The sequence below is a fragment of the Arachis ipaensis genome, chromosome B9 (genome assembly GCF_059453495.1).
Source record: "Arachis ipaensis isolate K30076 ecotype BB chromosome B9, ASM5945349v1, whole genome shotgun sequence".
NCBI lineage: Eukaryota > Viridiplantae > Streptophyta > Magnoliopsida > Fabales > Fabaceae > Arachis > Arachis ipaensis.
Genome location: NC_142444.1, coordinates 12025909 through 12043417, shown reverse-complemented (window position 1 = coordinate 12043417; position 17509 = coordinate 12025909). Strand labels below are relative to the sequence as shown.

The 17509-nt window shown below is 33.5% G+C and overlaps 1 protein-coding gene and 1 non-coding gene across 2 annotated transcripts; one reads left to right on the top strand and one right to left on the bottom strand.

The window, feature by feature from the left end:
* The first annotated feature begins 1538 nt into the window (after positions 1-1538).
* Positions 1539-1646, top strand: LOC148543752 (small nucleolar RNA R71). The gene has a single exon (XR_015901590.1). It is a non-coding gene; the product is annotated as a small nucleolar RNA R71 (small nucleolar RNA).
* An 11682-nt stretch (positions 1647-13328) lies between these two features.
* LOC107615004 (uncharacterized) lies at positions 13329-14045 on the bottom strand. Its single transcript, XM_016317126.1, has one exon. The coding sequence runs from the start codon at positions 14043-14045 to the stop codon at positions 13329-13331; it is 717 nt and encodes a 238-aa protein (XP_016172612.1).
* Positions 14046-17509: the final 3464 nt, after the last annotated feature.

Here is a 17509-nt window from a genome sequence, read left to right as displayed (position 1 = left end):
GAGAGAAGCTTTTCAAGCTTCCTCTCCATGGTTGCAGAGGGAGATCCTTGAGTTTTGAATACAAGGAAGTTCTCATTCCATTGAAGGACTATTTCACCTCTGTCAACATCAATCACAGCTCTTGCTGTGGCCAGGAAAGGTCTTCCTAGGATGATGGATTCATCCTCTTCCTTTCCAGTATCCAGGACTATGAAATCAGTAGGTATGTAAAGGCCCTCAACCTTTACTAATACATCTTCTACTTGTCCATACGCCTGTCTTCTTGAGCTGTCTGCCATCTCTAGTGAGATTTTAGCAGCTTGTACCCCATAGATTCCCAGTTTCTCTATTACAGAGAGGGGCATGAGGTTTATTCCTGAACCAAGGTCACACAGAGCCTTAAAGAGCATGGTGCCTATGGTACAGGGTATTATGAACTTTCCAGGATCCTGTCTCTTCTGAGGCAATGTCAGTTGATCCAGATCACTTAGTTCATTGATGAACAAGGGAGGTTCAACTTCCCAAGCATCAATGCCAAACAATTTGGCATTCAGCTTCATGATTGCACCAAGAAACTTGGCAGTTTGCTCTTCAGTAACATCCTCATTCTCTTCAGAAGAGGAATACTCATCAGAGCTCATGAAGGGCATAAGGAGGTTCAATGGGATCTCTATAGTCTCTAGATGAGCCTCAGAGTCCTTTGGTTCCTCAGAGGGAAGCTCCTTATTGATCACTGGACGTCCTAGGAGGTCCTCCTCCTTGGGATTCACGTCATCTCCTCTCCTCAGAGGTTCGGCCATGGCGCTTATGTCAATGGCCTTGCACTCTCCTTTTGGGTTCTCTTCTGTATTGCTTGGGAGAGTACTAGGAGGGATTTCAGTGATCCTTTTACTCAGCTGGCCCACTTGTGCTTCCAGATTTCTAATGGAAGACCTTGTTTCATTCATGAAACTTACAGTGGCCTTAGATAGATCAGAGACTAGATTTGCTAAATTAGAAGCATTTTGTTCAGAGTTCTCTGTCTGTTGATGAGTTGATGATGGAAAAGGCTTGCTATTGCTAAACCTGTTTCTTCCACCATTATTAAAGCCTTGTTGAGGCTTTTGATCCTTCCATGAGAAATTTGGATGATTTCTCCATGTTGAGTTATAGGTGTTTCCATAAGGTTCACCTAAGTAATTTACCTCTGCTATTGCAGGGTTCTCAGGATCATAAGCTTCTTCTTCAGGAGAAGCCTCTTGAGTACTGTTGGATGCAGCTTGCATTCCATGCAGACTCTGAGAGATCATATTGACTTGCTGAGTCAATATTTTATTCTGAGCCAATATGGCATTCAGAGTATCAACCTCAAGAACTCCCTTCTTCATAGGCGTCCCATTATTCACAGGATTCCTTTCAGAAGTGTACATGAACTGGTTATTAGCAACCATGTCAATGAGTTCTTGAGCTTCTGCAGGCGTTTTCTTTAGGTGAATGGATCCACCTGCAGAAGTGTCCAGTGACATCTTTGATAGCTCAGATAAACCATCATAGAATATATCCAGGATGGTCCATTCTGAAAGCATGTCAGAAGGACACTTTTTGGTCAACTGTTTGTATCTTTCCCAAGCTTCATAGAGAGATTCACCTTCTTTCTGTCTGAAGGTTTGAACATCAGCTCTAAGCTTGCTCAGCTTTTGAGGAGGAAAGTACTTGGCTAAGAAAGCCGTGACCAGCTTATCCCAGGAGTTCAGGCTGTCTTTGGGTTGAGAATCCAACCATAATCTAGCTCTGTCTCTTACAGCAAAAGGGAAAAGCATGAGCCTGTAGATTTCAGGATCTACTCCATTAGTCTTTACAGTATCACATATCTGCAAGAATTCAGTTAAGAACTGAAAAGGATCTTCAGATGGAAGTCCATGAAACTTGCAGTTCTGCTGCATCAGAGAAACTAATTGAGGTTTCAGCTCAAAGTTGTTTGCTCCAATGGCAGGAATGGAGATGCTTCTTCCATGTAAATTGGAATTAGGTGCAGTAAAGTCACCAAGCATCTTCCTTACATTATTATTATTTTCGGCTGCCATCTCCTCTGCCTGTTCGAAAATTTCTGAAAGGTTATCTCTGGATTGTTGTATTTTAGCTTTTCTTAATATTCTCTTCAGAGTCCTTTCAGGTTCTGGATCTGCTTCCACAAGAATGTTCTTATCCTTGCTCCTGCTCATATGACAAAGAAGAAGGCACAGAAAAATAATAATAATAATAGAGATCATTTATACCACAGTATAGGGATCCCTTTGTGAGTGGAAGAAAAGAGGGGGAGACAAAGAATGTGATGTAAAGGAAGAAACACAACTGTACGGATGGAAGAGATGTGAGATGAGATGTTAGGATATGAATGAATAAATAGAATAGGATGGGGGAGGGATAATTTTCGAAAATTATTTTGAAAAAGAGTTAGTGATTTTTGAAAAATGGTTTTTGAAAAATGTTGGAAATTTTCGAAAAAATTTTTTTAAAAAATAAAAATAGTTAGTTAATAAAAAAGAAATTTTTGAAAAAGAGGGGAGATATTTTCGAAAATTAGAGAGAGAGAGTTAGTTAGGTAGTTTTGAAAAAGTTAAGAAACAAACAAAGAGTTAGTTAGTTAGTTGAAACAAATTTTGAAAAGATAAGAAGTTAGGAAGTTAGAAAAGATATTTTGAAAAGATATTTTTGAAAAAGATAAGATAAGAAGATATTTTTGAAAAGATATGATAGAAGTTAGTTTTTGAAAAAGATTTGAATTTTTAAAATCTCAATTAATGACTTGATTCATAAGAAATCACAAGATATGATTCTAGAACTTAAAGTTTGAATCTTTCTTAACAAGCAAGTAACAAACTTCAAATTTTTGAATCAAAACATTAATTGTTATTGTTATTTTCGAAAATATGGTATAAAAATAAGAAAAAGATTTTTGAAAAATATTTTTGGAATTTTCGAAAATAACTAAGAATTTTGAAAAAAGATTTGATTTTTGAAAAAGATTTTGAAAAAGATAAGATTTTCAAATTGAAAATTTGATTTGACTCATGAGAAACAATTTGATTTTAAAAATTTTTGAAAAAGTCAATCCAAATTTTCGAATTTGATGAGAGAAAAAGGGAAAGATATTTTTTTTTATTTTTGAATTTTTATGATGAGAGAGAAAAACACAAAAAAAAATGCAATGCATGAAATTTTTAGATCAAAACATGTGATGCATGCAAGAATGCTATGAATGTCAAGATGAACACCAAGAACACTATGAAGATCATGATGAACATCATAGACACAATTTTGAAAAATTTTTAATGCAAAGAAAACATGCAAGACACCAAACTTAGAATTCTTTAATGCTTAGACACTAAGAATTCAAGAATGCATATGATAAACATGAAAAGACACAAAACAAAAAAATCATCAAGATCAAACAAGAAGACTTACCAAGAACAACTTGAAGATCATGAAGAACACTATGAATGCATGAAATTTTCGAAAAATGCAAGATGCATATGCAGGTGACACCAAACTTATAATGTGACTCAAGACTCAAACAAGAAACAGAAAAATATTTTTGATTTTTATGATTTTCTGATTTTTTTTGTATTTTTTCGAAAATTAATATGAAAAAGAAAAATAAGGATTCCAAAATTTTTAATATGAATTCCAGGAATCTTGCTATGTTAGTCTAAAGCTTCAGTCTAGGAATTAGACATGGCTCACTAGCCAGCCAAGCTTTCAAAGAAAGCTCCAGTCCAAAACACTAGACATGGCCAATGGCCAGCCAAGCTTCAGCAGGTGATCATGGATCAGCAGCGGGTGGATGAGCAACAACTAAGTTGCTCTTGATAATAAATTGCAAGCCTCAGTCCAAATGAATTTAGACATGGCTTTACAGCCAGCCAGGCTTCACATGCTTCATGAAACACTAGAGTTCATTCTTAAAAATTTTGAATAAATTTTTGAAAACATTTTTATTTTTTTTCGAAAACAAAAGAGAAATTTTTTTTTTTTGAAAATATTTTTGAAAGATTTTTGAAAAGAAAACGAAAAGAAAGTTACCCAATCTGAGCAACAAGATGAACCGTCAGTTGTCCAAACTCAAACAATCCCCGGCAACGGCGCCAAAAACTTAGTGCACGAAATTGTGATCTCCAGGCTCGAACAAATCCTGGTAATGGCTCCAAAGCTTGGTGCTCTGATCTTAATTCATGATTGTCACAACTTCGATACAACTAACCAGCAAGTGCACTGGGTCGTCCAAGTAATACCTTACGTGAGTAAGGGTCGAATCCCACGGAGATTGTTGGTATGAAGCAAGCTATGGTCACCTTGCAAATCTCAGTCAGGCGGATTTAAACATGATATTTTATTAGATTAAAATAAACAATAAAAGGGATAGAGATACTTATGTAATTCATTGGTAGGAATTTCAGATAAGCGAATGGAGATGCTTTTCGTCCCTCTGAACCTCTGCTTTCCTGCTATCTTCATCCAATCAGTCTTACTCCTTTCCATGGCTGGCTTTATGTGATACATCACCACTGTCAACGGCTACTTTCGGTCATCTCACGGAAAAATGATCCAATGCCCTGTCACGGCACGGCTAATCGTCTGGAGGCATCACCCTTGTCAATGGCTTCATCTTATCCTCTCAGTGAATAATATGCTCACGCACCCTGTCACGGCACGGCTATCCATCTGTCGGTTCTCGATCATGCTGGAATAGGATTTACTATCCTTTTGCGTCTGTCACTAACGCCCTGCAATCGTGAGTTAGGAGCTCGTCACAGTCATTCAATCATTGAATCCTACTCGGAATACCACAGACAAGGTTTAGACCTTCCGGATTCTCTTGAATGCCGCCATCATTCTAGCTTACGCCACGAAGATTCTGGTTAGGAGATCTAAGAGATACTCATTCTAGCTTAATTCATGTAGAACAGAAGTGTTTGTCAGGCACGCGTTCATAAGGGAGAAGGATGATGAGCGTCACACATAATCATCACCTTCATCACGTTCTTGGGTGCGAATGGATATCTTAGAAGAGAAATAAGAAGAATTGAATAGAAAACAGTAGTACTTTGCATTAATCTTTGAGGAACAGCAGAGCTCCACACCTTAATCTATGGAGTGTAGAAACTCTACCGTTGAAAATACATAAGTGAAAGTCCAGGCATGGCCGAGATGGCCAGCCCCTCTGATCTAAGAACCAGACGTCCAAAGATTCCTAATACAATAGTAAGAGGTCCTATTTATAATAAACTAGTCACTAGGGTTTACATGAGTAAGTAATTGATGCATAAATCCACTTCCTGGGCCCACTTGGTGTATGTTTGGGTTGAGCCTGAGTGTTGCACGTGCAGAGGCCATTTGTGGAGTTGAACGCCAGTTTCTGTGCCAGTTTGGGCGTTCAACTCTGGTTTTGGATCCTTTTCTGGCGCTGGACGCCAGATTTGGGCAGAAGGCTGGCGTTGAACGCCAGTTTACGTCGTCAATTCTTGGCCAAAGTATGGACTATTATATATTGCTGGAAAGCCCTGGATGTCTACTTTCCAACGCAATTGGAAGCGTACCATTTCAAGTTCTGTAGCTCCAGAAAATCCACTTTAAGTGCAGGGAGGTCAGAATCCAACAGCATCAGCAGTCCTTTTTCAACCTCTGAATCTGATTTCTGCTCAAGTCCCTCAATTTCAGCCAGAAAATACTTGAAATCACAGAAAAACACACAAACTCATAGTAAAGTCCAGAAATGTGAATTTAACACAAAAACTAATGAAAACATCCCTAAAAGTGACTAGATCCTACTAAAAACATACTAAAAACAATGCCAAAAAGCGTATAAATTATCCGCTCATCAGCGCTCTTCTCTTCATCCTACCCGAGAGCCTCCAAATCTTGACTCTCTGGATTTCAAAAACAAATTTGGTAAAAATCACTCTCACTATGATCCCTTCCGCTTCATATCCTTTGTAGCCCATGAGTTTCACTCTCATATTTTGGTAAATCGAAAGTTGTGTCATTCCTTTATTGTTGATCTTGAAGCACTTGATGAAAAAGGAATTGATTTTCAATCTTGTTTTCATGATTTAAAATGATCCCCCATTTTTAAAATCAGAAAACTAGATTATCCTAATCTAGTACGTGAGTTTTATGCAAACATGATCTTTTATGAGGGTGAACTTCATTCCTATGTTAAAAATACTCATTTTTCTCTGAGCAATGAAACCATCTGTGCTGCCTTAGGTTATGAAGATGTGGGGGTCGGGGCCTTCATGACTGGAAAATGGGATAACTAGGTTGGTATCTCCCATCAAGAAGCCCTGGCTTGTGACTGTGAAAATTTCTCTACTTTGGATGGAACTAATCTCACCCACAAAGCCCTCGGACCTATTCAGGCTCTGTTACACCGAATCATCACCCACATAATCATGCCACAAAGTGGCTCCTATCAAAGGGTGACAGTTTGTGATACTCTTGTGCTGTATGCAATTCTGAATTCTGTTCCTACATCCTTTGCATATCTCATGATTAGGCACATGTGGGATTGTGTTCGAAGTGACAAAAAATACAATCTGCCTTATGACATGTTTTTGACATGTGTTTTTGAGTATTTCAATGTTGATCTCAGTAATGAGCCTGTGGAGAATACGGTCTCTATGATCAAAGGTGGGGGTGTACCCGAATCTGCTAAAAGAAAAAAGGTTAAAGGTTCAAACGCATTTGTGTTTTTAGTTTTGTTTGCTTATTGTTCAAATTGTCTTAGTACCTGACTCCTTATATCATTGTTTACACTACAATTTTTTTTATAGAGTTGAAAAAATGAAGCATGGATTCATCATGAAAGTACCAAGACCAGCTGCATAATCAAATGTCAAAACAAATACTGTTGTAGGTTTGGGAAGATGAATTCTGTGCCTTCCTTGTAAATACTCAGCAACATTATTTGGTATCAAATCATTCAACTAGCCTGAAAATGCTTACAAGATTACATATATATGTTTGTTAGAAAGCTGCACGAGGAGTTCTGAGATTGATAATGTCAAGAATTTTTAGGAGTAGTTCTTGATTGAGTAGAAAGATTTGCATCTAGTATAGAATTTGATGTGTAAAAATTTAATTTATTTCTATGAGTTTATAATAGTAAATTTGTAATAAACCATGGAAGTTATATTTTAATATTGTTGAGTTTGAAAAACTCCGATGATAATCAAACATTATTAAAATATTAATTAAGAAATTATTAAATAGTTATTTGTTTAAATTACTTCCAATAGTTTGTTTGATATTTTTGTTAGTGTGCAGGAAAGAAAACTAATGGGCCAAAAGCTATGTGAGCCCAACTTGTTAATTGAATTAATTAAGTCTTGTGCAAAATTAATTTAAACATGAGTGGCTGAATATTGAAAAGGAAAACAGCCCATATCACAAGCCCATAAACCAAAATTGATGGATCAAAGAATGGAACCAAGGTTCACAAAGCAAGCTTCGGCTACCTACCTCCTTTGGTGCTAGTAAGACGTTTTCCAAGTTTTAATTCAAATTGATTTAATGCTTTGGTAACTGAAAGTTAAAATTCAATTGAGTTTAATGTGTTTTGAAAGCTTCACACGTTACTTTATGTCTTGGGTAATGGAAATAAAAATTCAATTTAGTTTAATTCCAATCAATGCTTCCTTCGAAAGTTTTCTCTCTCTTCTCTCTTGCTTTCAGTCACTTCAATCATCAGAGAAGAAGATAGAAGAAGATATCAGAAAAAAAAGCCTATGAAGAAGAAAAGGCTAAGGAAGATATTTGCTACAGAAGGAAAGATTTGTAGAAAGACTTCAAGATTTTCTTTGTCAAGAAAGGAAGAGATCGGCTTCGGGTAGGAAGAAAATCTACCTTAGTAAAAAGTTTATTTCCGTTTTTGTTCCACGAAGAAGAAGATAGCCTCTGAGTCTCTAGAGAGGAAGAAGAAAAAATGGAAAGCTTGAAGCCAGCTTGGGTCAGAACTACATCAATGCTCAGAATCCATTTTTGGGGCCATAGTCAAGATCAATGGCCAAGATGGAAGAAGCTTGAAGAAAAAGAGTGAGAGTGATGAGGTAAACTTGCATGCAGAAGCCTCGGTTTTCTCAACCCTCTCTGTTTGAAGCCGCTGCTACTCTTTGCTAGGAGAAGAAGTTGCTGGGTTAGGGTTTCAACCTTGAAAGCTTCCCCTTCTATATTAAGGGTGAATGGCCAATGGTTGAGATCAAGGAGAGAAAGTGAAAGCATAGAGTTCTCACAGCTACTCGAGCTTCCTGGGTTCTTCTCCTTCAATGGTATTCATTTTTTTCTTTTTCTTAGTATTTGTCTGTTTGAGTCTCATGTTGAAAAAGGCAAATATGATGAGGTTTGTAAGAAAATGCCAGTGAGAGAAAAAAGACAGTGATCAAATTAGAGAAAAAGCCAGAGATTTCTCAGAGTTTCTTTGTACATCTTTCTGTTGTGTTTCATGATCCTGTGGAGATTTTCTTGCAAGTTGGGTTAGCACTTTGCTGTTGAAAGCTTGGTTTCAGTCCAAGTCAAATTCAGATTGGGGTTAGAATTTGGATTTGTCCCAAATAGGATTGGGTAGATCTTAGGGAAAGAATTGGTGTTTGTAATCTATTAAAGATAGTGAAATTCCGTCACTGTTGTGATGGAGACTGGATGTAGGCTGCATTGCACTTAGCAGCTAAAGCAGGATACATCTTGGTGTGATTCTCCCTTCTCTGCTTCTTCTCAGTTTCTGGTTCGCAGGAGACAAAATGAAAAATGTCTCTCAACTTGTTACGAGACAAAACAAAAATTTCTCTTAACTTGTTATGAGTCAAAAATTGAAAATATCTCTAGAAATTCATTGGAAAAGTAAAAATAATACTCTACGAAAAGGGAAGCTAAGATTCAACCCTCTTCTCTTAGCCACTGATTACCATCAAATATGATCAGAATTTTTGAAAGATTATTGTGAATTATTTTATCTTAAGTGCATGCATTAGTGACATGATTTTGAAGTGTCATGTGAAGTACACTGTGAGAGGGGACGTGACATATTACGGGAGTGGATCCTCTCCAGTGAATAAAAAACTGGATGGTGTGCAGTGTTTAATCTAACCATTCACCACATTCTCTCTCTTATTTATTTCTGGTCTCACTATTAAAATCAAAGGTGAGAGATTGCACTGTATTTTGTCAAGTGTTGAAAAAACTGGAGATGATCCATTTCCTACCCCATTGTTGTAACTTGTAAAGTACATTATAAGCGGGTTATAGATGTAGGAGTCAATGTGAAAGAGCTGATGTTAGTACTTAGTAATCCTATAATCAAATTATATAGTATTCAGTTCAATAATTAATTAATTACTCTAATTATTATGGCATAATCAGTGAAACAAAAAAATGAGACTTGGTGGGACCGAAAATTAGGTGGTACTGCAGGATACAGAATTTCTAAGAGCCAATGATCGGTGAATCAGAGGAAGTTCTACTATTCTCCTATTTTTTTTGTAAATTTATTTATTTATTTGGTCATGATGCTACTATTTTCCTTACTTTCTCAGTACTACAATATACAGTAGCACCAACCGAATCTCCCTCTCCTTTTCTAAGTTTTCTTATAATCCTAGTATTTTATACTAACTTCAATTCATAAACCTATTTTCCATCCTCTTAAGATGTTCATTTTACTATGTATGCGGATGATTATTTCATATGAGAAATGGATGCAGAATCTAGCAACTCAAGCAAAATACCAATGTTATAATTAAAATAAACATCACTTCTCTTGTTAGATCCCGTCTAATAAAAAAACATCTACTTTAACGTAAAAAATAACCATACGTATACCTAGCGAATTAAACATCCGGGGTATTTTAATTGTATTTACTTAAATCCAATCCAATCAAATAAACATCCACTTAAGAAAAAAATAACCATCTTTATACCTACTAAATTAAACATCTAAAATATTTTAATTGTATTTACTTAAAATTCAATTCAATCAACTAAACATCCACTTAATAATGAAAATAAGCATTCGTATATCTAATAAAATGAACTTCTAGCATATTATGAATTGACCACAATTTCTAATATGTTCATTAAATTTCTCATTCATAGACTTAGAATAATTGTGGCATATGTTTTCTCTCAACAGGAGCATTTCCATTTTAAGAACATTCATGAATATAAGAGACACTGCAATAAGTAACAAATGTATAGTTAATTTGTGAGTAACCAAAATCATTCACTAGTTTCATTTCTAATAGTCTTGTGAATTAAATTGTGTTGTAGTGTCAGTGGATGTTGTTGCTTCATCTAGAACCAAAATTCTTCTATTCTCAATGCATTTGTCCAACGCTCCAATTTTCTCTATTCTCAACCACTGTAACATTGCACAAATTTAACCAAATGTCAAATAGATAGAATTAAACATAATAAGCACAAAAATACTTTTAAGGTTTGTCACAGTTATACTCCTAAATGGTGTAATGTATTCCTTTTATTTTCTTTAAAAAATGTCTTACCTAGTGCATCAAGAAGTCTTGGATACAATACTAATTAAACCAAACTTCTGCAAAATTTTGCGTGCTAGAATAAAAACCAATGCAACCATAAACAGCAACAACTTGTACAATTCGTTTTAATACATTCAAATTCCAACCATAGTGTGCATATGCAGAACAATCATGTAACTCAGCAAAATTTATTGTATGAACATCTAGTTACGAGTAAAACTATAGTCATCAACTAACCTTTGGATGAAACAACACTGGTGGAGAATTCCGCTGATGGGAGGATTCTGGGGTTAATGGGTTAATGGGTTCTATTCAAACAAAATTTTAGCGACTCTTTCCGCGCTAACATTAAATCAATTGCAACCATCTACACCAACAACTTATTCTACATGTTCTAATATACTGAAATTACAACAATGGAGTTGTTCACTATGAACAATCAAACATCTCAGCAAGATAAACTGTATCTACAACTAGAAGCAATAGAAACAATAATCATGAAAATTAGAACTTAACCCACTAACCGTAGATCGTCGACGATGGTGCGTGTTTCAGGGTCGTAACAGCAATGAGACCGGGACCCTCCAACGGTCACGGCTTCAACTGGCCGACGCAGAAGGAAGGTCGCAGGACACAGGCAGACTTAGGGCCCGCACAAATTGCAGGTTAACCACGCTGAGACAAGACAATGACGGAGGACGACGGCGCAGAATGGTGAGCGGTGCAGGTGAGGGGCCGACCGAAGTAGCTGCTGCCAACGAACAAAAGACGCGCGCGAACGAGGTTGGACGATGCAGGTCTCGTCGACGCTAATGCAAGTTCCAGGTCAAATGGCGCCCCAGCGGTGGAATGGTCAGGAGCGACTGTGCAGGGGTTGGAGGGCAAGGTTGCCGTCGGTGCCAAAAAAGGGAATTAGAAAAATTTTGAATTAGGGATTATGTGGTTACTATTAACACAAAACTGAACAACAATTTTAGAATTAGGGTAAAAGTGGGTTGATTTTCTTTTTTAACTCATATTGAACCAAATAAACAGCTCATTGTACACATTGTATAAATATCCCATTAACTTTCTAGCGGAATTCCAACTAAAATTATTCAGAATATCAACCATCATAAAAGCTAAGAAAAGTTAATTTAGAACAACATGCACTTCAGCTCACATAAATATTTTAATAAAATTATCAAATAATAATACAATAAACTCTTGATATTTTAGACAACTTTTAATATTATTACATAAATATTTTAATAAAATTATTATTTTATAATTTTTTATTATCATATCACTTTTAGTATTTAGCGTTATTTTTAATTTTTTTACTCTTTATTCCTATGTAAGTTACTCAATATATTTTTAATAGTAATAATTTTTTTAATAAATATAAATTAGTTAATAAAATATAATTTATTCTTCTTTTTATTCTCACCTATATTCATATCTACTATATAAATTAATATCCACTTCGACATCCTTTTTATCTCTTCTCACATAATTTTATGCATTTCATTTTTTATCCTCTTTTCTTGCTAATATTTTTTACAATTATTTAAAAAATTTAGTTGATGACTATAACTCTTTATTTTAGTTTGTTAAACAATTTACTCACAATTAGCTAATAAATTTTTTAAATATTAAAATATATAATATCTTTAGAATTTTAATTTATTTAAATTTAACATTAATTTTTAAAGTTTTTTATTAAATATTTTTTTATATATAAAAATTGATTTATTTTAATTTCACGTAAGGTGAAGACTCACATGCAGTTATCTTCATATAAAGTTAATAGTTAAAAATCGAGTTAATACTCAATTTAGTCTCTGAACTTGCATGCGAGTCTCAATTTAATCCCTGAAATTTTAAATACCTCTATTTAGCCCTTAAATTTTATAAACGTGTCTCACATTAGTCCGTAAGATGATTTTTAGTAAAAACCATTAATAAAGCATTGAAATGGATAATCAAATGTCACACTGAAACCTGTAAAATGGTGCTGTTTTAGTTTTGGCATTTAAATAGTTTAAAAATGACGTCGTATTACTTGCTTTGTTAGGTAAAATTTCAATAAACACCATTTATGATGTTGTTTTTGGATTATTTGAGTGTTAAAACCAAAACGACATCATTTACAGAGTCTAGCATAGCATGCGCCTGTCTATAATAGATTAAAAGCATTTTATTAATGTTTATACATTGAAAATTATTTCAAAGATTAACATGAGTCGTATTCGCAAAATTTAAGAACTAAATAAAAACAATTGAAACTTTAGAAATTAAATTAAAGTTCGTATACAATTTTAGAGATTAAATTAAATGTTATCTCATTAAAAATCGTTAAATAATTTAATATAATTTAACTAAGTTGTTATCTAACAGTTTTTAACTATTAACTTTCACATACATCTGTAAGTTTTTAGCTTCTCGTAAAACACGAGTTTAAATCTTATTAAGTATTTAAGTACAATTTAGACTCGTTGAATTGTGATTTCAAAAGCCAACGATGCACGCAATGTTTCAACGTATATAAAGCTAATTCTTCTGCATAAATTTGTGAACTTTTGTGGTTAAGCTTCCCAAAATGGATGCTGGTTATGTGTACGAGGAGTACAAGGTGGGAAGACTTATCCGATAAAACTTCCACTGTATTAAAATAATTCTCAAATATTTAACAAAACAACTCTTAAAATTATACTTTAAGGTTGGAGATTTATCCTATCTGAATAATAATGCTACATAAGCAGAACATAAATCTTAGTGAAAAACAAATTAAAGAACCCTAACAGAACATTAAAAACTAAAAAAAGAAGAGTTCCTTCAAAGAACCTATTCATCTCTCTGTGAAGTTGGAAATATGATGCAGCGGCACAATGGGCAAGAATACGGCGATTGATGGTCGGCACAACGTCGGAGCCAACGGAACATGCAGCGTTCGTGAAAAACATGCGAGCAACTTGTGCGAACAACTTCTACACTCGAATCTTCAATACCATGTCCAAACTCTTCCAAGCAAATACTGCATTCTTCAGCATCATCATCTCGCTTATCAATTTTGGGTCTCTCCAACAGATTCACGAGTCGGGCTAGTTCAGGAACATCTTGACGGAGATCATCATTGTAGAAATCAGAATCTTCCACAACAATGTGCGTCGTAACATAAAGGTTCACAGTAATCTCTGGCATGCCGGATTCACGCCCTTCACGACTTAGAATTGTTCTTGCGGTTTCACCCATGTCAGGTAAAATTTGGTCCAATAACTGAGAGGATATAGGCACCGAAGAGAAGATTTCATGTAAAAATGCGGTGTTTTCACCGTTACGATTACACAGGACATCGAAGGGAACCAAGAACGCTTCATTGACAGTAGTAGTTGAAGAAGAAGAAAAGTCAAAGTCAGAGGTTTGGTTTGTGGGCTGGGTAATTCGGATCAATTCTTTGGTGAAACTGAAGATGATGGAGAAGAAATCATGGAAAAAGCATTCTTGTGGTATGGTTGGGTATTCAATGGAATTGATTTCCCATGAAAAAGAGGTGAATTCCATTGCAAGGCAGTGAAAGATCTTGATTTCCGATAGGTGGTTCAATTGTATTACTCTAAGGCTGTGTAGCTTTTTATAGTCTTACAAGGAAAAAATCTCTTATTAACTGATCCAATCTTTATCTCAAGTTCTCAACCATAGGTAGTTTTTAATTTGGGTCTGATTTGTTATTGATTGATACTTTTGGATCGAATTGATAGTTCACTTATATTTGAAAATTTTGCTAAAAGAAGTGAGATAAATATCAACTTGAAAATTAGATGGGAACAATGCAGTAACACCATAATTTAAGAAAAATGAATAAAGTAAAAAATTCAGGTGTTAATTTCATGCCAATATGATATCTGTGGAATGATTTAATAGATTTGACTAAATTTTTATTTAATAACTCTCAATTATCAATTTTATATGAAGTTAAATTTTCATCATTTAATATATTTATACACAATGAAAATAAAAGTATATTATTATTAATTTTTTTTAAAAATACATTAATAATTTAATATGGAAAGGCAAGAGGCGTTATTAATTATAAATGCAGTGAGATATGGATCATTATAAGTTCCAGCATTAATTCCACCCTTAAAAGTTCTTCCTTGCTTGAAACTTGAAAGCTCAGTCTTTTTGTACTGCAGGTCAATACCCTAAGACATTTTCATTTAAAGCAAAATGCTATAAAGTTTTAGAACACATCAAATATTTTTTAAAATTTATGTTCTACATTAAAATTTATATAAATAAAAAATTTTCATTAAAATAAAGTCTCCGATATTTTTATCACGTATTCACGTACCTTTCACCCAACTAAAATTATTGAGAGTATCAACCATTATAAAAGCTAATTAAGAAAAGTTAATTTAGAACAACATGCATTTCAGCTCACATAAATATTTTAGTAAAATTATTAAATAACAATACAATAAACTCTTTATATATTAGACAATTTTTAATATTATTATATAAATATTTTAGTAAAATTGTTATTTTATAATTTTTTATTATCATATCACCTTTTATTCTTTTTATATAATGTTTAGTATTATTTTTTATTTTTTTATTTTTTATTCCTATGTAAGTTACTCAATATATTTTTAATAATATTATTTTTTTTAATAGATATAAATTAATTAATAAAATGGATTATGCAGTTATGCTACACATCTAAGTATTTTTTTCATCCAAGTAGGTCCAACATCAACAAAAACCATTCTCATTAAAAGAACGTTATTACACACGTTTTATCTTCTTCTCCTTCCTCGCGCTTCTTCTTCTTCTAAATACACGCATACGTCATATTCTTCTTCTTTTAAATTCACGCATATCTCCTCTTCCTCCTCCTCCTCCTCTTCCTTATTCTTCGCGCACGCAGAATCTTCTTCTCCTCCTCCTCCTCCTCCTCTACTTCTTCTTCTCCTCTTTCGTTATCGCCATCACCAACAACACCAATATTTTGCTAATAGATTATTTTTTCAATCAAATTGAATAGAATGCAATTGCTAAATTGAATTGAATTGAATGGACGCAGATGTTCTGAATTGAATTGATAATATCTAAATTATAGACACATGTGCTTTTTGAAAATTTGATTTTATATAATGGATAATGTTCCGTTCATTTAGTACTATACAATTATTTCACCTTAATAACGTGTTCGGTTCATCATGCAGAAAGCTATTTTGAATTTGATTTTATATAATGGATAATGTTCCGTTAATTTAGTACTGTTCTTGCTGAGTTTGGCCAGTGTATAGCTCGTCCGTCGATGTATGTCTTCAAGCTTCTCGTCGGGATGAGTTATACGTCGGCAAGGAGAGAACAAGGGGTGGGTACCTGCAAAAGACACTCCGACGCTCAAGTCAGTAAGTGTTTAAGAGGTATATGAATAATTCTATGAATATAGAATGTAAGACATGAAATAGAAGTTATCATGTGTTGTGTGTAATAATTCTATGAATATAGAATGTAAGACATGATATGGAACTTATAGAACTTATCATGTTGCCTCTTGAGATTAGATATAGAAGGTTCCTTTTATAGGCATAGAATTGATGAATGATATTCATGTTATGACCGTTTGGTCATCAAGATTGAAATGATGATCATTAAGTCGGTAATGAAGGTGTCGGTTACAAGCAAAGAATAAATGATAATTAATGCCGAGTTATAACTCATAATGCACAATAAAGACCGAGTTATAAGGTGACGGATCAAGTACTATACAATTGTTTCACTATAATAACGTGTTCGGTTCATTATGCATAAAGCTGTTCGAATTTGAACTTATACAATGGATAATGTTCCATTCATTTAGTACTATACAATTGTTTCACCATAATAACATGTTCGGTTCATTATGAATTGAATTGAACTGATAATCTCTAAATTGTAGACACAAGTGTTTTGAATTTGATTTTATATAATGGATAATGTTCCGTTCATTTAGTACTATACAAATGTTTCACCTTAATAACTTGTTCGCTTCATTATGTAGAAAGCTGTTTTGAATTTGATTTTATATAATAGATGATGTTCCGTTCATTTAGTACTATACAATTGTTTCACCTTAATAACGTATTCGGTTCATTATACAGAAATCAATTTTGAATTTGATAGAGGAGGAGAAGAAGAAGAAAAGAAGAAAAATCTGCGCGTGTGCAAATTTGAAAGAAGAAGTCTGCGTGTGCTTCGTTGAAAGAAGAAGAAGAAAGAGAAAGAGAAGAAGAAGAGAAGAAGAAGAACCTGCGCAAATTTAGAAAAAGAAGAAGAAATACGAGAAGGATGAGAAGGAGAAAGAGAAAGAAATGGAGAAGGAGAAGGAGAAGGAGCGCGTGATTTAAAAAGTTGTTACAACAACTTGGATAAATTTTGATAAGAATTTTTCTTAGATGTAGAGCTTTATTTTAATAAAATATAATTTATTCTCTTTTTTTACCATCATCTATATTCATATCTATTATATAAATTAATATTCACTTCAACATCTTTTTTATCTCCCCTTACATAATCTCATGCATTTCATTTTTTATCCTCTTTCTTTTGCTAATGTTTTTCACAATTATTTAAAAAATTTAGTTAATGACCATGATTCTTTATTTTAGTTTGCTGAACAATTTGTTCACTATATGCTGAGTGATGAACTCTAATCCTAAAATACTATAATATATGATATTTTTATAATATTTTAAATTTTTTAATTTTTCATATGATTATGTTTTTTAATTATATTCTTATAATATTTTAAATTTTTTAATTTTTGATATGATTATGTTTCTTAGTTACATATTACCTTTGTCATTTGCATATTGTTTTTTTTAATAATTTAATTTTTTAATATTATTTAATTATAATAATAATGTTAAAAAAACATAATATCATAATTTATGAAAAAATAATATTATTTTTAATTATTAAAATATTACATTCATATTTATATTACATCTAATAATTGCATTCTTATATTGCAGTAT